This window comes from Phalacrocorax aristotelis, chromosome 17 (assembly GCF_949628215.1).
Source record: "Phalacrocorax aristotelis chromosome 17, bGulAri2.1, whole genome shotgun sequence".
NCBI lineage: Eukaryota > Metazoa > Chordata > Aves > Suliformes > Phalacrocoracidae > Phalacrocorax > Phalacrocorax aristotelis.
In genome coordinates this window covers 8070247-8092030 of record NC_134292.1, presented here as the reverse complement: position 1 = coordinate 8092030, position 21784 = coordinate 8070247, and the positions used below count along the sequence as shown (strand labels likewise).

Here is a 21784-nt window from a genome sequence, read left to right as displayed (position 1 = left end):
AAAGGGACATTGGGAAGTTGAAAAGCGTGCTGCAAACAAAGGGGCTTTCCTACACCTGGGCGAGCAGCCTGAAGCTAACAATTAAAATCGTCTTTATTTTTCAGGCTAGTTGGCTCTTCACTAAGCAATACAAGGTTCGTTGTGTTGGCTTTTCTGCTTTCCCCCCCCACCCCAGCCTAGGAATTACACTATTACTTTTAATCAGGTTTCACTTTTAAGATTTTTAGGCACAAAACCCACATTGGTTTGCTTAAAAAAAATCAGACTAGATACATTTCCCCTGATATCAAAGTTTTCTTAAAGGCTGTCACAGGAAATCTAGTAATAGGCTCCCACTTCCATTTATCTATGCTACTTCAAATAAATGTGAGTAGAAAAGTCAGTGTAATTTATTTTGTAAAGTAAAAATGGTTAAAAGAGAAAATATCCTCAGAAATGCAGGTTCTGTCTAATCTGTACAATGTGAGCAGCCAAGCAAGAACAAAACAATCCCTGCAAGATGACAAAGGCTTCTCAAATTCAATAATTAAGCATAAGAGCATCTCTAAGAATTTGCATGGAAGGCAACCCACCCTTGGGGAAAGTGTGGCTAAAAACTTGCAAAAATGCGGAACAGAAAAGGTTGGTCCCTGTGATTGCTGTGAACGTGCTTCGTTTGCTCTATGTTCCGCTAGGCAGCACTCAAAAAGAGGGGAAATGATTGCGGCAAAGGTTTAAAAATGAAGAGCTTTTCTCATTTTCTTTCGGCAGCTGCCTGCCGGTTGCCTGCCCAATGCCCTCCTGTCCAGGACAGTCCTCACTGAGCCTCCGCCAGCTTTTCTGCTACGCTCAGGATGTTTTCTTGCGTCTTCTTCCAGAGAAGGAGCGATAATTATTGTTGGTGGAGTGAGAAGCTGAGGGTGGAGAGGAAATACGGCAGAGATGTTCCTGTGCTCTTACAAGGTTTAGCTGGGTGCTGCTCTCGGCCTGCTGGGTTCGGTGTCTCTGGAGAAGGGTTTGTGGGTAAGGGCACGTTATCGGGATTTGGAATATCCCTGACTTTCTGCATGGCGTCTTCAGTTTGAGTCTGAAAATCATCTCTTGGCTTAACGTAGTTTGGGGCCAACGCCATAAACTGGTGTTGGCTCTCCTCCCAAGTTTCTTAAATCTTTCAGACAATAAAGCCTGAGTTTTAGGTTCATCATAAAAATTTATAGCCTGCAACAGCTCTGGATGCACTGTGAGCGCATGGACTCATTTGTGGCCTTTTAAAATTTTTTCTTTCCTCTTCTGCCTACATTGTCTCTTCCATTGGCTTCATTTCTGCGTTTACATCACCAACAGCTTGGGCAAGAGGCTGTACAGATGTTCTCTGCCATGACAATGCCGCTAGTAGGGTCATAATGCAACAATTTGGTCTAATGGTTATTATTGTGCTGGCTGACTTCAATAATGCACTTTTAAATCAAAGGGCCTTTGAAGCTTTATTTCCATTGTATTAGGCAAATAAACATAGAAGATTTTCACAAACATAAAAGGCATTCACCTTGTAATGTTTCTGGGCTTATTAGTCTCACCAATTTGCATTGTTTTGTTCACATAAAGGATCAAAACGCCCTTTTGCTTGCTTTTACATGCTGCGTACTGATCTTGGAGGTGAGCAGCTACGGATGCCCAGTGCTGCTGCCGCCGCCCCTCCGCCCACTGAATCACAGCTGGCAGTCTGCAGCCTGAGTCCTGCCTTCAAATCACCAGGAGAAAAACCCACTACTTTCATTCACGCAGAATGTTTACTTGCCTCTTGGAAATGCCTTATTTATTTCAGTGGTGCCTGTACAAAATATGGGAGGGCACTAAAGCTCATAAGGAGTTTAATTTCTAGTGTACCAAATAATTAATTTAAAAATCTTAAATGAGTTCATGCTGAGAAGAAAACCCTTACAAGTCGGAGCATTGGCAAGACAAAGCTCAGAACCAAATCTAATGATTATTTGACTAACCAGCCCTTCATTAGTTTATTTCTCTAATTAATTATTGAGCTGTACTGTGTAGACATTTTAGAATACATTTTTAAAAACACAACACTGGCCTTAGATTGCAAAAATATAATAGTAGTAGTGATACAATAATAATAGTAATAAGCACACAAAATGCTGCATAAACACTAATTAATCCTCAGTGTCCCCAGGCAGCAAGCACAGAAGGTAGGATGCTCATCACATGTAGTGACTTGAGGTAAATAGTCTAATTAACACCACATAAAAGACGACCTTATTCCAAACACGGCTCTCAGTACTTGTGGCTACTCTGCTCTGTGTTACAGGGGTTATTCACCTAAGACAGACAAACTAAAATCTGGGCCCCAACCAAGTTTCCAATAGACACATTGAGTGCAAACAGCTGAGGGCAGGTATTAGGAGAGGGAACAGAGTTATTTAAATCAACAAAGCTAACACCTGAGGGAAGTTATCCAAATGCTTGTGGAGGATGCTGTGCAGGGTGGTGATGCTGTCAGCAGAGTTTGCCACACCTGGGGCTCTTGCTCAACACAGCAACAGCTGTGAGATCTTGGCTGTGGCTGAACCCCCAGATCATTTGGGTAGAGCAGGGGTGGCTGTGGGGACCTGCGCTGTCTCGGCATGCTTGGCGCATAGGCGCTCTGCGGAGAGGGAGTGATTTTGCTCTCTGTCAGTCCCAGCTGTCACGCAGATGCTATACCTGCACAGTTTCTGATTGTTCATGCAGCCACTCCCTGAGCATACAGCAATGAGTATATTTTTAAGGAAGCCTTTATTTTATCACCCTCCCTTCCTGTGCAGGCTAGCAGTCCTTGCACAAAGGTGGATGAGGATCACAAAGGTGAGTAGTGCCTCCTGGCTCTGCCCTGAAGAAGGGCTTGGTGAGGTGGGAGCATCGTTCCAGGTTCACCTTGGCTCTTCGCTATATTGGTGCTGGGAGAGCTAAAGAAGATCAGTGGACTTGGAAAGAAGTTTTTTTTTTTAAAAAAAAAAGGTGAGGGTTAAAGGCTCAAAGATTGAGCACAACATTCAGGTGTGTAAAAGCCCTGTTACAGCCTCAGTGCAAGTCTATTAATAAAAGTTTCAACTCCAGGGTGATGGAAAACCTGCCCTTTCAGTAATTACTGTTGCAGGAGATGTTTGTGACGCACGCAGGTTACAACTCAAAGCAAATGTCCTATTTCACACTGTGTACTTGTCCATGTTTGTCTCTCACATAATTAGAGCTTTTTTTTCAAGATGTGATACAATTTCAGTTTGATAAAATGCTGCCACTTCCTTTTCTTAGCTGTCCTTCCTATGGATCACTCCAGAAACCAAAACGAGTTTGCAACAACTCTCAGCAGAGCCTTGCTCTGTGACAAGTCAGGCAGCTCAGAAATACTTTACAATAAGGCTCAATAGGTGTGAAAGGAAAAAGAAACATGTGGTGAGTGATTTCTGCCTTTACTTGGTACCCATGTAGTGAGAGGAGTCCCACGGCCACCCGGCTGGTGCCCTGCCATCACCTGCACTGAGCTGCTCTCCCTGGGCATGAAGCAAGCTCCCAGGTAAGCATGGGGCAAGCGTTCCTGCCTGTCCCCTTCCTCCGCTAAAAAGGGCAGTTCAGCCTCCCTGGCCTAGTTAATCCTTCTTCTGCTGGGTTTGCCAGAACCAACGCTATCAGTGTGCCAGTTCCTGTGCTTTTGTGAGTTTTTTTGATGATACAGTCTTCTTCTGGAGACTGTGGCTGCTGAAGTTTTATTGCTTGAGTCCTGTAGCTTTTGTTCGCTCTTATTTGGAAAACAGAAAAAATTCCAGCTCTCAGGGCTGGAAAGAAAAGCTTAGGAAAATTAACCCTAAATGGCCTGGCATTCAGAACAACAAAAAGCTTGGCATCAGTTGTCATGCAAATAACAACCTTTTAAAACAAATATTGCACGTTCCAGTAGTGCTGAAAACTTGTTTGTTAAATCTGGTTCTCCTGCAGCTCGGATGACTGGGATTGAGACCCCACGCCGGCCTTTCCCAGCCTGCAAAGCCCCATCCTCCTCCTCCGAACTGCCAGCACTGAAACAACTTTTTAATGTTGAGAGACACAGTTCAGGCTCTGAAGGTGAGTTGGGTGCCTCTGAGCTCTGAAGGTGTTTCATGGAGAGCAATCTCCCACTTCCTGCACGTCCGCTGGCCACGCTTGTTAGAGTGGATGCTTTAGCACGTGGGTCTGGCAGCCGGGATTTCCCATTTACCTCCACACACCAGGGATATGTTCAATGCCAGGCTGGTGACACAGTGACTTTGGCAGCGATATGTTGAACTTAATTATGGCATATTATCCCAAAGATGTTAATATAAATGTAACCAAACTGTTGTGGCCACTTTTTCTGGAGTGCATGTCAGGCGTTGGGGGGTTAACTGTGGTGAAGTCTTGTTTCCTACTCAGAGCTGGCTTATTTTTGTAATGCAGTAGTTTTCAGTAATTTTGTATTGAGAAAAGTGCTTGTCTAAGGCTTTTACTGGTAAAAACAAACAAACTAAAAATGCTTTGCTCAGATTTTTACTAGCATCAGTAGGTGAAATACTTCCCTTAATTTTATGCTGCAAGCAAATATATAGATAAACTAAATTAATTCCTTGATTAATTAAAACACATCACATTCTACCTGAGAAAAATAGAGCATTCATCCCTAGAAATCTTTATGTGAAAAGGTGATGTTTTTAGCCTGTGCTAGCCAGCATGTGTGGATACATCCTGCTGGGAGGATGGGGCTGGGCGGAGCTGAGGCAGGAGGGTCAGCCAGAAACGCAGGCAGTCGCCTCTGCTGTGGTCTCAGTTTGGGTACCCGGTGCCTCATTTAGAAGATACGTGAGAGAACTGGGAGAGAAAGTGGGGGATCCTGTTGTTAACTGCTGCAAAGTAGGAGGTCTCTCACACTTGCACTAAGGTTTTGGGGAGGAGTGCTAGATGGAGGAGGATTGGGCAGTAAGTGTCCCATCCATCACACCTGGGCTTCAGGTTCTCCTGTATTTGCTGTCCCGTGAACCTTACTGACAGCTGTTGGAGCTGTGTGTTCCTCAGTGCCCTCCCACAGCTGCCAGAAGCACTTGTCCAAGCACCAGTTGTCTCAAAACCTTTTGTCCCTTTCTTCTAAACCATCTTTGCGTCCTTGTTTTTCAGGTGGCACTGCACAGCATGAGGATTGAGACCTGCTGGCAATGCCCTTTGGCAGCTCTCTCCAAAATGCCTGGTCGCCAGGGGTCTCCCAGGGAGGGGAAGAGATCCCAGGCTGCAGTTGGAAGCACTAAGAGGAGATGTGGCAGAGGGCTGACACTGTGAGGGTGCCACTACCAGTGCGTGCACCAGCAAGCAGGACTGGCTGGGTGCCAATGCTTACCCAGTAAACTGCCACCCCGTCACTGTCACCTCCTGGCAGCAGGGGACACCCTGGTAAATTCAGCATTTGGTGAGGCACAACGTAGTGTGGGAAGGTAGTTGGCAGGGGGTCAGCAGTTTGCTGCACAAATCTGACTATGTAATTTACTGAGGTGTAATCATCACTGATTCCAAGAGTAAAAGCGTCCCTGTTAATAACCCAGTGACTTCATGCTAAAGAATTGCATTAGGAGGATGCAGATGTCTTTATATCCCTACCAACTAGCTTACTGTGAAGGAAATCCTCCTGCAAGGAAGCCCTGAGAGAAGAGTTGTCCATAATGCTAAAATTGAACACTAATTTTTCTCAAAACTTGCTCAAATTTTAGTTTCACCTGGCCAGATAGCAGAAATCCAGATTGAGTCTTACTAAAACATCCCATGGTTTATAAGTGCTCAGAAATCCCACTGCTAGGATGCTCTGCAACAGTTATGCTGAGAAAAAACTCAAGCTCTAAAGCTGGGGCTGAACAAACTGCTGGACCCAAGGGGAGAAGACATCAACTGAGCTCTAGGGACACACAGCGCTCGGCCGAATGCTCCTGTCCAGACAGGCAAAACTCCCACATAAATCAACATAATCTTAATGACCGCATATAATCTACCTGCAACATACATGCTACAGCAGAGGAGCTGCTCTTTGTAGGATTACCCCAGTGTTTTATTTGTAGACCTGGGATTTACGGCGCTGACGGGTGGTTTATACCTGTTTCAATTTAAGGAACGTAAATGCATCGTGAAAATAAGCAGGATCAACCCAACCCCTGCAATTATGCCTTAGCATACCTTAAAAGCCATATAATTACATAGCCTTCTGATCCATATCCATGCATCACCTAAAAATGTATTTACTAGCACACTCTTCTAAGAAAGGCAGAAACAGTTTGGAGGGACGGGGAAGATGTGGAGCTGCCTCCTCTCCCTCCCAGCAGCGCAGCTGCCCCCACCCGAGGAGGTTCACCCTGCCTACATCTGTCCGCACCAGTGCGTTCCAGGGGACGACGACGACTAGGTGAGGAAATCTCCCCCCCCAATTCCACTTCTAAGCAAAGATACCGCCACTTCCTATCAAACTTACAGGATCCAGAGAAAATAAAAAATGTAGAAGTTTTGGACTTCAAAAGAGTGAAGCTGCTTTTGCATTATGATGCAAAACCTGCTTTCTTCCTTTGCCTTCCTAATATAATTCCCGGATAGATTTTTTTTTTCTTTTTTGAGAGTTTTACGAGAAAAAAAAAAAAAGAAGATATTCAACGTTGCAAGACTCAGATTTTCTGTGATATTGAAAATTCCAAAATTTGATGGCCGACTTCCACGCCTGCCGGGGTACGATTACCAGGGGAACTCAAGACCTTAACTACCGCAGCAGAGGCTGAGCAGCCGCGGTTTGAATGTCACCGCTGCCCGCTGCGGGAAAAACAACGGTTTTGTGCAGAACTGGCTGCCCTCGCCAGGAGAAGTAGTAAATTGCAGCTGGTCCAACCGCTGCAGGGGGGGCTGCGGCTGCCTCCCTCCCTCTGCACCCCCAGGGCAACGCTCCTGCCCCCCACCGGCGCTGGGGAGGGGGGCTCAGCACCGGCCGGCGGCGTGTCCCGGGTGGGGATGGGGGTGGGACAGGGCTGGCTGGGGCAGGAGGGTGTTCTGCGAGTGCCATCCAGGGGAGCAGAGCTGTACGTCGGCGGCTGCTCCCGGCGGGGACGGACACACGCCCGGGGCGGGGGGGGGACACGACACGGGGACGGGACTCACGTCCCGGAGGAGGCGGGGGATTCAAGGGTGGCTTTCGGTGGTTGTGGATGTTGAGGAGGAGGCAGCCGAAGTGAGGTGCCTGAAGCTTTCTAAAGCTCAGCTTTAGAAAACTTTTCTTTTAGAAAGCTTTTCTAAAGCTTTCCGGAGCTCAGCCCGCCCACAGGACGAGGGCAGGAGTGGAATTGGTAAGACGAGTAGCGTCAGGAGGTTCTGTAGTGACCGTCGCCTCTACAGCCGGTCTGAAAAGCCGAACTTAGGCGGCTGGAGTTTGCGTGTCCCCCCGGGACCCCTCCGTTGCCGGGGGGTGGCACCGAGCAGCCCGGGGACGCCTCGGTCCCTGTGCCCGAGCCCTCCTCGAACCGTGGGGCTATTGCTGGAAAAAAAACACCCCTGCCTCGGAGGGAAAAACCTATCCCATACTGCTGCCGGTCGCCATCCCGGGGCTACCGGGTGTTTAACGGTGATAAAACCGGACGGAGCAGCGAGAAAACACATTTTCCCCTCCTTGTACTAGAATTTGTGGGGGGGGGGAACCCTGTTTTCAACTGTTGTCACCCACCACGTGCTTTAAAGGGAGCTTCCCCGCTGTGTGGCCGGGACCACCCCCCCCGGGTTCCCGTTGGCCGCTAACGGCGCCGGGGTGGGGGGGTGGCTGTGCCCGGGCAGGCAGCCAGGAGGGGAGGTACCGGGGGTCGCCGGGGCTCACCTTGAGGATGAGCGGGTTGCACAACATGCTGTCCCGGGCCACCCCCAGCCGCTCGTTCTCGCTGCCCGGCTCCACCTCGGCCAGGGACAGCGGCTGCCGCCGGGGTGCCGGGCCGCCGCTCGCCATGTCGCAGCACCATAGGAAGCCAGGGGGCTGAGGCTGCCGGCGTCGCCCTGCCCGTGAGGGGGGCCGGGAGGGTCCCGCCGTAGGGCTGCAGCTCCCACCCGTGACCGTGGGGAGGAGCGGAGCGGCGCGGCCGGCGGTGCCCCGTCTCCTAGCAACCGCCGTCCCACGCTGTCGGTCCGTTACTTTGGTGGGTCCGGCTGGGACCGCTTCCGCTGGGAACGGAAAAGTCCGGTAGCGGGGTGTGTTGGGGGGGGCAGTGTTGTGGGCGGACGTCGTGGGAGGCCGCGTGGCGTGGAGGTTTGGTGGGAGCCTGTGGGCGAACGTGACCCCGCGGGGGTAGCGGGATGCGAGGAGCAGAGGTCGGCGGGGAGGGCGTCAGGGTCCCTGAGGGGAGTGTCGTTCCCCCCCCCCCCGGCCTGTGGCTGCTCTGGGTGCCGCCCTCGGTAGTGCCGGGTGGGGTGGAGAGTAACGGCGGGCCGGTGGGTGCGTGCGTGGATGGGTGGGAATGGACGTGCCTCCGCCCAGGCGGTGCCGCGGGGCCGTGTCCCACGGCCCGGCCTCGCCTTGTGGCCCCCGGCCCAGCTCCCTTAGGACGGTGCCGGGACGAGCTGCGCTGTGCGGTTTGGTGCCTGTCGCCGGGGGTCTCAAGGCAGCCGCCGCCCAGCGGGGGTGAGGAGGTGATGCCTGGCACCGGTCAGCGCTGGGAATCGCGTTGGGGATGTGGAGTTCAATGTTTTGTGTTTCTGAGAAGATGGGATGTTGGTTTGTCGGTGTTTTTGTATGTGCTGGCCGTGGAAAACGTGCTAAAAAATACTTCCTGTCTGTATTGTGTTACTGTCTGGTTTTCAGGAGTTGATTTGTTCTGGGTCTCCCTTGGAGCTGGCAGGTCGTGGCTGGGCTTGGGCCTGTCTGAACGTGGGCAAAGCCAGTCAGAAGCTTCTAAGGAACTTGGTTTTAGTGTTGATTAATTTAATGCTTATTCATTGCTTTTAGCTTGTGGCTGTTTCAGTGCCGAAAGGAGAATTGAATATAGCAGTCTGTCATTGTTTAATTATTTAAAATCAACTTAAAGCTAATAAAGTGTATCTTTGTTATAGGAAGGCAACTGTAGGGCTGAATACAGCTGTGATGTACATCTGTTTGATGAAGAAGGTGTCGATTTTTCACAGTCACTTTCCAAAATTATCTGGATTGAAAAGTAAGTGTCTTTATTATATGTTTCTAACAAAATATTGAGTTGTTCCATAGTATTCTTATGGGGTTTTAAAAATTATTTTTACATTTTTTAAACTGTGTAACAGTGTGTAATGCTACATAGATTATAGCGTGAGTAACATATCTTTTATTTAAGGTAAGACAAAATATGACAGAAGAAGCAAGTGCAGATGATTTTCAAGTTCGGGATTTTCTCAAAAAGAAGAAGAAGAGAAAACACAAAAAATACAGTAAGAAACATGAAAATGAGGAAAGAGAAAGTATAGAAAATGCAGAGCTTAGCTGTCCTTCTCCGCTGCTGTTAGAAGATGGAGCAGCACAGAATGGTGAAGGCTGTAAAAAGAAGAAAAAAACCCAAAACGAGGGGGAGAAGCAAGAGTCTTCATTAGATAATTCTTGTGTAGGGCTGGACTATGAAATTAGTAATGAAACTGGAGTGGATGTTTCCCCAAAGAAAAAGAAGAAAAAAAAAAAGCGGAAGCATCATGATAGGACAGATGAGCAAAGCGATGTAACTTGTGTTACAGTAAATCGGCATAGCACTGATGCTTGTCAGGAGTTTGATGCTGATTATATTTATTTAAAACAATCTGGTAAGAAGAAAAGAAAAGATAAATTGCCCGAAGAGGATGAGATACATAAGCTGCCTACCTCAGAAACATGTGATGAAAATTATAATAAAAGCTCAAAAAAGAAAAAAAAGAAGAAGAAGAAGAAAAGAGGCAGTAGCACCCAGGATTTGCAGGAGGACACAGGTGTAACCGTTGGCTCGTCACTGTTGTCATCTCCAGAGCAAAACAGGCAAGGGGAAGACACAGTCTTGCCATTACCTGCAGAACAGGGCGCTGTGGCAATGCCCCAGCAGCGGCATGAAGGTGGTGACTGCGATGATTCTCCTGCCATGAGTGAAGATCCTGTGGATGCACCTGCTAATTCTTCTAAGCAGACTAAAGCAGGTGATGAATCTTCTCGAAAAACTCCAGGCCGTTCTAGAAAGGCAATAAAAAGCAGCGCTTTTGTCATGGAAGAAAGCTCTTCAGAATCTGATGTCATGTAAGTTTAGGTTGTGTTTGCGGGTTTGGTGGTTTTTTTTTTTAATTTTATTTTATTTTTTTCTTCCACCCCCTAAGTACATTTCGGTCACATTATTTGGGTCCCAGATTTTTCTTTAGTCTCTTTTGTGTGTATTTTTAAAAACAACTTCAAAAACCTTTACAGTACGTTGAGGTGTTGCAGAGATATACTTTAAGAGCATACTTATCTTGTGAAGATTCAGTGAAAATTTGTAAGAACTCGCTACCATTGCCTTCAATGTAGAATATTTTTCCCTATTTAAAAATTGCAGGTATAGAAATAATTTATGTGCAAGCAATTCATATTTACTTAAAAAAAAAGGTGGGGGGGAAAAAAAGGGATTTCATTTGTTACATTTTGAGTTTATAGTGAATATATGCATTTTTACCAAGCCACTAGTAAGGTCAGCTAAAGAACTTAATGCTCTGTGCAAACAAATGCTCATGTAAGTAGCTCCTGGTGCTTCTGCAGTGTCCAGAAACCACAATAAGCACTAGTAAGAGACAGATGGAAAAGTTCTGTGTTGTCAGTGGTAGCAAGTGACATTATTTCTTCTGTATGTGCATGTGTGAGAGTTCTGTGGGAAAGGTGTGGATTTTCAAAACTTCAGCAAGCTCTTTGAATATTGTAAGTAAAGAAATTTGATAAGTTACATCTGTATTAAAAGGTTGGAAATACAAGGGGGTAGATGTGTGAAATATTCCTTGTTTGTGAATTAATGAACATATTCATTCTTTTAATGGTAGAGATACTAACAAAATCTCTGTTTTGTAGCTCTACTGGTGTGTTTTATTTCTTTTTTTTTTTTTTTTTTTTAATCAGGACACCAGAACCCTCGGCATCAAAGAGAAAGGAGGGCCAGGATAGTTCCTTCTCTGAAATGGCAGCCACTGATGAGCCTAGTCTGGATGAGGAAGATTGGCTGGGCTATACCATGTGTTCAGTCATGGATCTGGATACAGCAAAGCAAGAATTGGAACAGTTTATTCCTCATGTGAGGAATATATCGGATGATTCAATCAGGAAGATGGCTGGAAGAGACTTAATGAGGTTTAAACAGTTTCAGAAACAAGGTGAGCTCTCAAAAAAATTGGTCCAGTGAGGAAGGACTGTGGAGCTGTGCTAATGTTTTGACAGAGAGAAAATAGTGTGGTTTTGTATCATGTCTGTCATATCCGTGGAGTTTGGTTCACTTCATTCCAATGGACAGATTTTCTCTGCTTTGTAGCATCTGCTTCCTCATTGTCAAATTACAGTCCAAAGCGTATGTGTGAGTTACCTGCTCCCAGCTCTTGTTTTGTCTCTTTCTAGTTTTCTTTTTTCACCTTTTGAATTTGTTGATCTTTTGCTATATGTTTGCTAAAACCTGAAATGTAATGCACAAGAGGTGGTACTTGAGACTGTTGCTTTTTTTTTCTTTTTTTAAATAAAAAACTTTCTGTGTATTTTAGGTATTGCTGTCAAGTTTGGTAGATTTTCTGAGAAGGAAAATAATCAAATCCGGAAGAATGTTGAAGAGTTCTTATTGATTACTGGAATAGACAGTGCTGAAAAACTCCTGTTTACCTCAAGGTATCCAGAAGATAAAGAAACTATCAGTCGCCTAAAAGTAGAACATCATTTTTGTGAAAAACTTTGTAAGTATTTAAGTTTCTTCTCAAATAGCTGAATGTTACATTTTACAACCTGGTGATATCATGATGTATTTTCTAAAATAATTTCTTATTGAAAAGCCCTAAGGTTGCTAAATTTGGCAAAAAAAAAGGAATGTGCTGCAAAGAATGCGAGTTGATAATCTGTACATTATACTGTTCTTATTATCTTGAGTACGGAGAGTTTAGAGATTAAAATACCATCATGACCAGCAGCACTTACAGACTTTCAAACTTGCATTTGGGCTTTATGGCTTAAGGTGCATTATTTGCTAGGCTTTAATTAAGCATAATGATTTATTAAAGGGAGGTGTGATCAAGTCCTGTCTGAAGTTGTCAGCTGTTCTTAGAGCACATAAATAGGTGGCAGGTTCAGGACTGAGTGAGAGCACGTGAACAGATGGCAGGTTTAAGGCTGAGTGATGGCAGAAACTGGAAGAAGTCAGATCATTAGCCAAAGTAGTTAGTTTTCCAAGACGCGAGGAAAACAAACAAAATTCTTACGGCAAAGATTCTGTTTGGACGAGGAACATCTCTTCCTCTTTATTCATTTTCTTATGCTTCTCTTGGCTAGAAAATATTCACACTTCACACGGCAAACACACTAATTTTGTCATACCTCTGATGAACCTACTCAGTGCACTTTCTCAGTGGCTTTCCCTTCTGTGTTTGTTCTGCATCATTAGCATCGGCAAGACAGAACAAATGACAACCTGTAATGGATTTGGATACTAGGATTTATCTAAGGATCAGTGAGGCTACAGATTTGTTCCTCCATGATTTTTTCACACACACAATCATTCCCTCTGCATTGTCACATCTGCCTGGCGTTGACTCCCCATTTGGGGGATTGCTCCTGGTCTGGGAAAATTGGGCAGAAAGTCATGTGAGTGTTATGGGAGTTGCTTGCAGTTGCCTGTCCTGGGCATTGCTGACCAAGACTCTTAGGTGTTCCCAGGTATTGGTCTCTGTGGATCTTTGCCCACTTCAAGGATCTTTCCTTCAGCCAAGATCTGACTTTGTTTTTGCTAGATGCCCCTAGTCCCTGGTTTTCCCCACTGAACTAGTGTGTATGCAGAAGCACCATATCTCATTGGCTTCCTGATGGGTGGCTGTCTCTTGTCTCCGTGTTAATGGGAGTATTCAGTATGTTACTTACATTTGATCCAGACGTTATCAAAATCTACAGTCATCTGTAAATTCATTGCCACTTACATGCAATCTGTAGCTAGTGAGTATAGAGTGCTTAAGAGTTCAAAAGTTCAGTTTTTGATGTTTACCCACACGTATGGACACACATACACAATTATTTACCAGCTGTCGGCATTCACAATCTTACCATGGTCATAACAGTTACATCTTTGAAACTCCTCAGGAAATTCTGTCCAGGCTCTTTCCTCTGCAGTTACTGAAGTGTCGTAGAGTACGTTCTCTTGAATGGAGAGCATCTATCAGCAGCACAGTCATGAAAATGTATGTTGTTCATTTTTGGTTTTGTTTTGTTTTGCCTTTTTTTAAGTGGCCTCACCAGTGTGAGAAGTGTTTCTTTAAAATGCTTCATTTACCTTCTAGCTGAGGGCATACCGCGACCCTGGAGGCTGATATATTATCGAGCAAGGAAGATGTTTGACCCAAATAATTATAAAGGGAGGTGAGCGAGTTGAAAGATTTTCTGAATGCTAATATCAGTCTCTGATGTTTATTTGTACATTAAAAATGGATATAAGTGAAGATCATCTCTCCCATTTGTGCCAATTACTGTGATTTAATTGACAGTTCATTTTTCTGACTAGCCCTCATTAAGCCCTCGGTTCTAAAATGTGACTTGAAATGGTAGCAATGAGTAACATCGAAATGCTGGTAAAGATTACAGCTCTTAAGATATTGGAGTGGTTTGAATTTGCAGCTGAAGCTGTGCTCATTTCCTCAACTAGGTATACTAAGGACGAAAAAGAAAAATTAAAGAAATATCATGCTCTGCATGGCAATGATTGGAAGAAGATCTCTGAGATGATGTCCCGTTCTAACCTCTCAGTTGCTATGAAATACTCTGAAATCAAGTCGGGTATGTAACTTTCCTTAAAGTTCATTCTGTGCATTTCGGTTTGAGAAGCTCTTTTAGCTGTATGTTGTATGTGCCCTAAACTTTAGGAAAAATCCCTGGAGTGGATTTTTTTCTTAATTAATTTATGGTAGTTGTTCTTTTTTCCAGACCACAGGTTGCATTTTCATACCGAAGGGATAAGAACAGTGAATCATATTAAAAGACAGAAACTAGGGATCAGTGCTCTTCTTTAGTGATTAGGCTGAACTCTTCTCTCAAATCTGGTATGCAGAAGAGTTTCTGGGAAGTGTGTTAAGAAGCTGGTCCTGTAAATAAGAATAATGCGAAATGAAGCATTTGCTCTTTTGTGTTATTTTCCCCCAATCATTCATGATAACTTATGCCTTAATTTTCTATTTTAGCTATTAATTATGGTCCTTGGTCGAAGGAAGAGACCCAGAAGTTAATGCATGCAGTGGAGGAGGTGATTAGGAAAAGAATGAAAATAGAAGATAGAAATTCTCTTTCATCATCGGAAAAGTCGCATAGAGAGATCTTGATTGACCGTGAGAGACTGTACCAGAAACTGCCATGGACCGAGATTGAAGCTAAAGTGGGAACGCGGTATTGGAGACAATGTAAACAGAAATGGTGAGGTTTTACACTAAATTGAGATAGTAAAATGTGTTCTGGGGAGTATTTAACTCCATTCTGCAAAATGGTTTGTACCACGATGATTGTTTGGTCAGACAGGTAATAAATAGGTTGTAGACTACAGAAGAGGTGTTGCAAATGTCTAAGGCAAATAAGTAACTCTCTGCCAGCTGTGGTAAGTTTTCTTCTTGCTGTGATAGCGAAGCCTGATTTCTGCTTCCCTGTGGCAGCAGTAGCATCTTGAAGACACTTCCTTATGATGCTTGGAGTTTCTTGAAATGATAAAAACCTTTTTTTGTGTGTTTTCAAAGGACTACAATTTTAACAAAGAAGATGACCAAAGGGCAGCAGTTATATAAGGGGACCAAAAGATTACAGGCCAAGATCAATCTTATTAAAAGGTATATTTCAGAGTTACTGGAATGTTTTAGTATTTCTTAAGTGTTCTGAGTTGTGTTTATAAAAGCCTGCAGGGTGCGAATGGAGTGCCCGCAGTTTCATACAGGTTTCACAACCACTCTTTTCTTTGGACAAAACGTCCTGAGACTTCTGACTGGAGGAGATGTGAGCATTATTGAATTATTTCTTGAATTCTGCCTACAAACTGTTTCTGTGTTATATCCACAGATTGTATGAAATGAAAGTGGAGGATGCTAATGAAGTAAACTGGGAAGAACTCAGTTATACTATTGGGTAAACTTTTTTTCCTCTCTTTTTATGGATACAAAGGATAGTTGAAGCAGACAGTCTTAAAAATTGCACAAGGGAATCAAAGTTGTGAGGCCTCTGCAACTATAGAAAATGTCATTTAGTTTAGTAACATACAGCTGTAAATGCTTGCATAGTACTGACCAATAAACCCTGCCTATAAGCTCTGAAACTTAATTTTAACTACTTAGGCAACCCTTATTGTATTCCCAGCGCATTCTACATACTAAAGCTGTGTTAAGTTGTTATGTAGTCTGTGCTGAAGTCTTTGATGAAAGACTTCTCTGGGTGTTAATCAACACATAGGAAGAAGGGGTAGTCATAGGAATGTGTAATAAAGGGTAGTAGTTGTCTTCCAAACTAAGTGTTGAATATAGAATTACCAATACTGTGAATGCTACACTTTATCTACAGCGCTTTTTTTGTTTTCCACATACCGTCAGTTTAATTTACAATTTATTTTCACTAAACACATAATACATGTGTATAATGGCATGGTTTAGGTTCTTACCTTCAGGGGGAACTGCTGTCTTGAAAAAGTGGTCTGATTAGGATTTGAAATCCATCCTTTCTACCTAAAGCCAAGAGGTTGTTCGACTGGCGTCGCTCTCGTGAATGGATAACTCTGTAACAGCTAAACTTTGTAATAGTTCCTTGCACCACTAATTTCTTTGAACTCTTCACTTTTCAGAGATGTCCCTAGATCCTATGTTCAAGCAAAATTTTATAAGCTGAAAGCCTCCTGTGTCCCTTCATGGCAAAAAAAGACTTTTTCTGGTCAGTATCCCAGCTGTTTGTATATACACCTTAAGGGTTTTGCTTGAATCTAAGAGGAGATATGTATTCTAGTTCATTTCTTCCTTAATTAGCTTTCCCCTAAGTAAATTGGCTAAAATCTCAGGCTTGATACTTATTTTACTAAATGCCTTTTTTTTTTTAAATAATAGTTTACTTTCAATGGCATGTTCACACAGTGCTTATCAACCACTTCTCTTTAATACCGTAGCTTTAAAAGTTTTATGACTGTGCTTTTTTAGTTTATCTTTGCATGTATGTATGAAAGGGCTTCCTGGGGTTTCAGCGGGAGCTGCTCAGGTCACAGAGGAGGAGGCTGCCCTGTGGCATCTTGTGTTTGGGATGCCAGAGGTTAGGAACTATCACATGAGGCTGCCCAGAGAGGCTGTGGGGTCCCTTCCCTGGAGGCATTCACACCCTGCCTGGAGGGGGTCCTGTGCCCCTGCTCTGGGTGTGCCTGCTCATGCAGGGGTTGGATGGGATGAGCTCCAGAGGGCCCTTCCAACCCCTGCCATTCTGAGTGTCTGTGATTCTGTATGTGTCTGATCTACCCTGCAGCCACTGTGATTACTACAGAATAGTGAGATTTTTTTACATTTAACACTGACAAAATAATTTCTGTCTGTGAGATGCTGTTTCCCCTAGGCATCCAGTTCCCCATCAGATCCAACTAAGACTACTTTTTTTTTCTTTTTTCAAAGAAATTGTTGATTATCTTTTTAAAAAGAAGCTTCCGGAACTTGAAGAAAAGTTAGAAAAAGGGAAAGGGAAAGGGAAAGACCTTAGTTCTGACAGTTCAACAGCCAGCCAACAGAAGAAAGCTTTCCGATTCAGTGAAATTTTTGACTCCAGTGAAGAGAGTGATTAATTGACTGCCTTAAAACCAATTTCTAGTCTGCATATATAACTGCAGGATGCATCTCTGTGAAAGTGGGCGCAGATCAACAACTGCAGGTACTCAGGCTGACAATGGAAAAAGGGGAGACATACACGTCTGATTTTGTTTCATATTGGAGACTGAGGTAAATACAGTTTTTGTGCCACATTTTGTTACCTTGATTTAGCTCTGGTTTTAGAAGTCTGCTTTTTAAGCATTGGAGTTGCTTTCTGAATGTCTCGACAATAGTATGTTTTCTACTCCTTTGTTTTCTGTGGAGTTGAAAGCTACTGTTCACTCTTTGTGCATGAACTTGGTTTTCAGAACTTCAATGAATTTTAAGTAATAAAAAATAAATTCCTGGAATTGGGAAAAGGCTTTCAATTTGCTTTTAAATCTCTATAATAAAAAAATCTTAAGACATCTGTGTTGATAGAAACAGCATAACTTTGACTTTGTTTTGTTGTTTTTTTTTTTTAACAGATATCTTGTTCTTAAAAGCACCTGAGTTTTATTTTTAATGTAGACCTATACTTTTATCAGCCCGTCTAGAGGAAAGGGATATTTGTCTGTTACTGTTCATAAATTGTAATTTCATTTCATACTAAACAGAACAATGCATTTTAAATGTTTTTGTTAATATTTGGAATACAGAGACACATATATGTATTTCTATTGTGCCAAGGAGAATTTCTTATTAAAATGTGGAAAGTTGAGGGATAAGATGGAGGTTGTACTCATGTTGTTGTATGATATTTTTAACTATCTGCCAAGAGTGATAATTTGTAAATGAATGCTTTAAAAAAAATCTTACTGTGCATGTAAAGTATTTATATGGCTTGTTTATATTTTCTGTTGGAAAGTATTGGGAAGTAATGCAAGAAGGCTTTGTTTATGACATACTGCTTTTGATAAGCGAGACTTCCCTTCTTTAATGATTGTCACTGAAAATGCAGAACTTCCAACAGCTTGAAATAAAGGCCTTGTCAGAGGTTTTTCTGGACTGTGACTCATAGCAAAGGATGTTAAATGAGAATTTTCCATATTTAACTGTAGTCTGGCTTTAGTCTCTCTGAGGATAGAAACAATGTGATTTTTGTGGGACAGGCAGGACACCCCATGTGATCAGCCACTTGCATTAGGGTAAGTTTTCCTGCCAAGAGGTGAAATGGGCCGGGGGTAAAAAGCCATGTGTCAGCTCCCTTGCACAGTCGTCTTTGACTTGCATCTGTTGCCTTATGGGTTTGAAGGTTAAAAGCAGAACAACTTGAATTTAATGTGAGCAGTTTGTGTTTTTTCAAGTGTTTTTCCTGGAAGACAGAGATTCTCTGAAATTTCTGGGTGGTTATAGAGTATTGTAGAGTAGATCTTGCAGAAATAAACTTCTGCCTTCATTAAGAGGTTTATTTTACCTTTGCATTAAAGGGAAACCTCTAAAGGGAAGTTACTTTGCAGAAAAACTGCTTTTAACAAGTGAAACAGCCTGGGCAGGAACTATAACCTGACCTCTGCTGCTCAGGAATAATAGCACACACGTCCCCAGCCCTGGGAGGGAATCAGAGAAACTATTCCTTACCTGCATCTGCTTTGGTAATTTGGTGTTTGTCATCTCTTTGCCTGTGGGCAAATGATTGTTTGGAGGAGGAGAGTACATTTGCTCGTTTTTCATTCACTGGTTAAGAAAGCAGCTTTTCCCTTCGCTGTCATCTTATAAAGACTCATGGGAGCGCAGGCAGGTGTTTCATATGGGTATTTGAGTATTACTGAAAACAGCAAAGTTTGGGCAGAGGCTTAAAAAAAAAACCTAACACGCTTCACAGAATGACGGGGGAAACAACACTGATAAAGCTTTGTGTATCGGGCTGCATTATAATTAAGAGCATGACAGACCCTTCAAGTCTAAAAAACACCGTGCATCCCCTAAAAACTTCAATGATTCAAGCAGGTATGTCGCTGCAAGCATTCTTCCTGGTGCGTTAATGGCCTGAACAGTGTTATAAAGAAAATTCTTGGCTGTGTGGCATTATCAAAGACTGAGACAGCCGGGTTACAAGAGCTGTGTTCGCAGCAGAGAAGCACTTCAAAGTTGAGGAGTGTTGCGGTGGCAGCAGCTGAAGATCAAACAGGGACTTACCTTTTTCACCCCTTTCTTCTGTGAAGTCCCAAACAAGGTTGTTGAGGAAAAGCAAATAATCTCTGATTCCCCAGAGTCCCACCAGCGTCGTCCCTGTGACCTGGAGGGTCAGTAGGTGATGGGGCCGGGACAGAGGCCTCCATCGATGTGGCTACACCTCGGGACCTGCGGGCAGGGGCCAGGCCCTAGCAGGGATAAAACCTTCTCCTGCCTGTTTTGGGTTCTTAGGTTGGATATTAGGAAAAGGTTTTTCAGCCAGAGGGTGGTGGAGCCCTGGAACAGGCTCCCCAGGGAGGCAGTCACAGCACCAAGCCTGGCAATATTCAAGAAGCACTTGGACAACACCCTCAGAAACATGATGTGAATTTGGGGTTGTCCTGAGCAGGGACAGGAGTTGGACTTGATGGTCCTTGTGGGTCCCTTCCACCTTGGGACATTCTATGATTCTATGTGTGGGAAGAGGCATGGGGGCTTCCTTTGCCTAGGAAGTTGTAAGGAGGCTCCCCGCCCCAGGGATTATTGCTTCAGACTGATGTGGAATGCCCAGTGCTTGGCTTTATCGTGGATTTGGGGTGGGATTTCATTATTTTAGTATGTAGGTCACCTTATCCTTGAGGAGATGCCCTTAGCTGTGGTCCTTGGGCCTTTGGCGCCAATGTGGTTTATGACACAAGAATAAGGCTGGAGAACAAGTCTAATGAGGAGTGGCTGAGGGAGCTGGCGTTGTTTAGTCTGGAGTATTGAAGGCTGAGGGCAGACCTTATCGCTCTCTACAAATGCCTGAAAGGAGGCTGTAGCGAGGTGGGGGTTGGTCTCTTCTCCAAATTAACACGCAATAGGTTTGGATATTAGGAAACACTTCTTCAGTGAAAGAGTGGTCAGGCACTGGCACAGGCTGCTCAGAGAGGTGGTGGAGTCACCATCCCTGGAGGTGTTCAAAAAACATGTAGACATGGCACTTGGGGACATGGTTCTGGAGGCCTGGGGGTGTTGGGGTGATGGTTGGACTTGATGATCTTAGAGGTCTTTTCCAACCTTAATGATTCTATGGTTCTATACTGCGCAACACCCCTTTCCACCACGTCCCTGCGTGCCTCAGTTTCCCCGTCGCCCCTACTGCCCCCCCAACTCGATACTGGCCCTTTAAGGCCCCGCCTCATTCCCCGAAGGGGCGGGGTTTGCTTGCACGAGGGGAAGGCGAGAGCCTACTTCCGCCGGTGGACCGGAAGCGCGGTAGGCTCCGGGGCCTGAGGCGGGCCGGGGCGGGGAGCGGCGGCGGCGGGGCCAGGTAAGGGGAGAAGAGGGGAGGGACTGCGGTCGGTACCGGGGAGGCCAGGCGAGGGTCCCCTCCCGGCCCATCCTGCCGCCTGGGCGGGGGAGGCCGGGCTGCCCTCCGTTCCTCTTGGTTCCCCTTTGTCCGAGTCCCGCTCCCTTACGCCGCCTCAGGGGAGGCGCTGCCGCGCTGGGCCGGGCCTGCTTGGCGGGAAGGGAGCGCCGCCTCCACCGGCTGCCCCGGCGGCGGGAGCGGGCAGGGCTGCCGGGGAGGCGGCGCTGGGAGCGGGGCGCGCCCGGTGCTGCGGCGGAGCTACCGGTAGGTGCCGGGGCGGGGAGACCGGTGCCAGGGGCGGCTGCGGCGGCGCAGATGGGGGAACTGATTTCGCTTTCGGTCTCGGCTTGGGCGTTTCTGCGAGCAGGCGTCGATACTCACCAGTGGGCAGCCGCCGCAGCGTGTCGGTCCTGGGTGTTGCAGGTAAGGGGCTCTGCTGGCGGCCGAGGCTCGTGTATCCGCGTACGCTTTTTTAGGCCGTTTCCTTGCTTACTGCGCGTAGACAAATTTTTACACCTTTCTTAGAAAAAGATGACATAGATACTGGGTTGCCGGCATTTGAATGGCAGAAGGGATTCAGCTGCAAACTGTACTTACCGCTTCAGTAAGCGTGTGCTTAATATCAAGTGCGTTAATCTAAATACAAAAGCAATGCCTGGTCTACAGCGCGTGAACTGAACCGCTTTCTGGTAACTGTTTTGCTCCAGGTCTTCAAAATACCCTCAAGGCTGGTTTACCCGGGGATGGCCTGTTGAAGAGGGTGCTGTGCTGTGCTGGAGGTGGCGGATGGCTGAAGGTGTCAGCCCCCTCCCTGGCTGCAGGGCAGCGCTGTTCTCTCCACGATGTAACCTGGCACACCTGCACAGCCGATAGCGTCCTTTTCCAAAGGTAAGTACCGCGGTCGGTTTTTTCCCCAGTATGAGGAAATGTTAGGTTTTGCTTTATGTATGTTTTCCTTTTGCATTCCTCGTTACACTAAGGAACAAGCAATTATTGTCATTCCCTTTATACAATTAGTTCAAGTGTTCATGCCTTTCCAATATTGTACTAAGTTTTTCAGACGAGTAAGATCTGAGATGATGGTATTGCTGCTTAGTGAAGAACTTCTGTTTTTAGATGAAGCAATGTGTGGTGAGAATTCTGCGATGCTTTCTAATGATAATAATAACGAAGACAGGAAAGTTCTGCATAAATATCCTCTACTTTTGACAACAGGGATTTGTTGACCTATAAATTTTAGCAGGAGATCAAGAAAAAAATCTAATTAAATTTTGAACTTAATAGACCTAGATTCTACAGATACCAGTAAAACAA

The 21784-nt window shown here is 44.9% G+C and overlaps 3 protein-coding genes across 8 annotated transcripts in view; 2 read left to right on the top strand and 1 right to left on the bottom strand.

The window, feature by feature from the left end:
• CFAP77 (cilia and flagella associated protein 77) overlaps positions 1-8429 on the bottom strand; it is a 61321-nt gene extending 52892 nt beyond the window's left edge. The window contains exon 1 of the mRNA XM_075111817.1: positions 7865-8429. Within this exon, the coding sequence (XP_074967918.1) occupies positions 7865-7990 (126 nt within the window). The 5' untranslated portion in view covers positions 7991-8429. The remainder of the gene's footprint in view (positions 1-7864) is intronic.
• On the top strand, positions 8223-18005 carry TTF1 (transcription termination factor 1). 3 transcript variants are annotated; one of them, XM_075111813.1, is made up of 12 exons: positions 8223-8287; positions 9088-9188; positions 9342-10258; positions 11102-11352; positions 11731-11916; positions 13504-13582; positions 13866-13996; positions 14398-14626; positions 14941-15030; positions 15257-15322; positions 16029-16114; positions 16834-18005. In XM_075111813.1, the coding sequence occupies exons 3-12, from the start codon at positions 9354-9356 to the stop codon at positions 16998-17000; spliced, it is 2190 nt and encodes a 729-aa protein (XP_074967914.1). In that variant the 5' UTR covers positions 8223-8287; positions 9088-9188; positions 9342-9353; the 3' UTR covers positions 17001-18005. The 3 variants fall into 3 exon arrangements, with proteins under 3 accessions (XP_074967914.1, XP_074967915.1, XP_074967916.1); XM_075111814.1 differs by having other exon boundaries at positions 8249-8292; XM_075111815.1 differs by lacking the exon at positions 8223-8287 and adding an exon at positions 8414-8433.
• A 2308-nt stretch (positions 18006-20313) lies between these two features.
• SETX (senataxin) overlaps positions 20314-21784 on the top strand; it is a 30518-nt gene continuing 29047 nt past the window's right edge. Inside the window, exons 1-2 of one of the 4 annotated variants that reach the window (XM_075112372.1) lie at positions 20314-20431; positions 21178-21358. The gene's annotated coding sequence lies outside the window, so the exon portion shown is untranslated. Of the gene's footprint in view, positions 20432-20871; positions 20894-21177; positions 21359-21784 lie in introns of those variants that run through there. The other 3 variants (XM_075112373.1, XM_075112371.1, XM_075112374.1) reach the window with 3 other exon arrangements.

Bases quoted from the DNA above. Each gene is read 5' to 3' on its own strand.
- TTF1 (XM_075111813.1), top strand. From the start codon at position 9,354: ATGACAGAAGAAGCAAGTGCAGATGATTTTCAAGTTCGGGATTTTCTC. The intron at 13,583-13,865 runs GTGAGCGAGTTG...TTCCTCAACTAG, and splicing joins CCAAATAATTATAAAGGGAG to GTATACTAAGGACGAAAAAG. The intron at 15,031-15,256 runs GTATATTTCAGA...TTATATCCACAG, and splicing joins AAGATCAATCTTATTAAAAG to ATTGTATGAAATGAAAGTGG.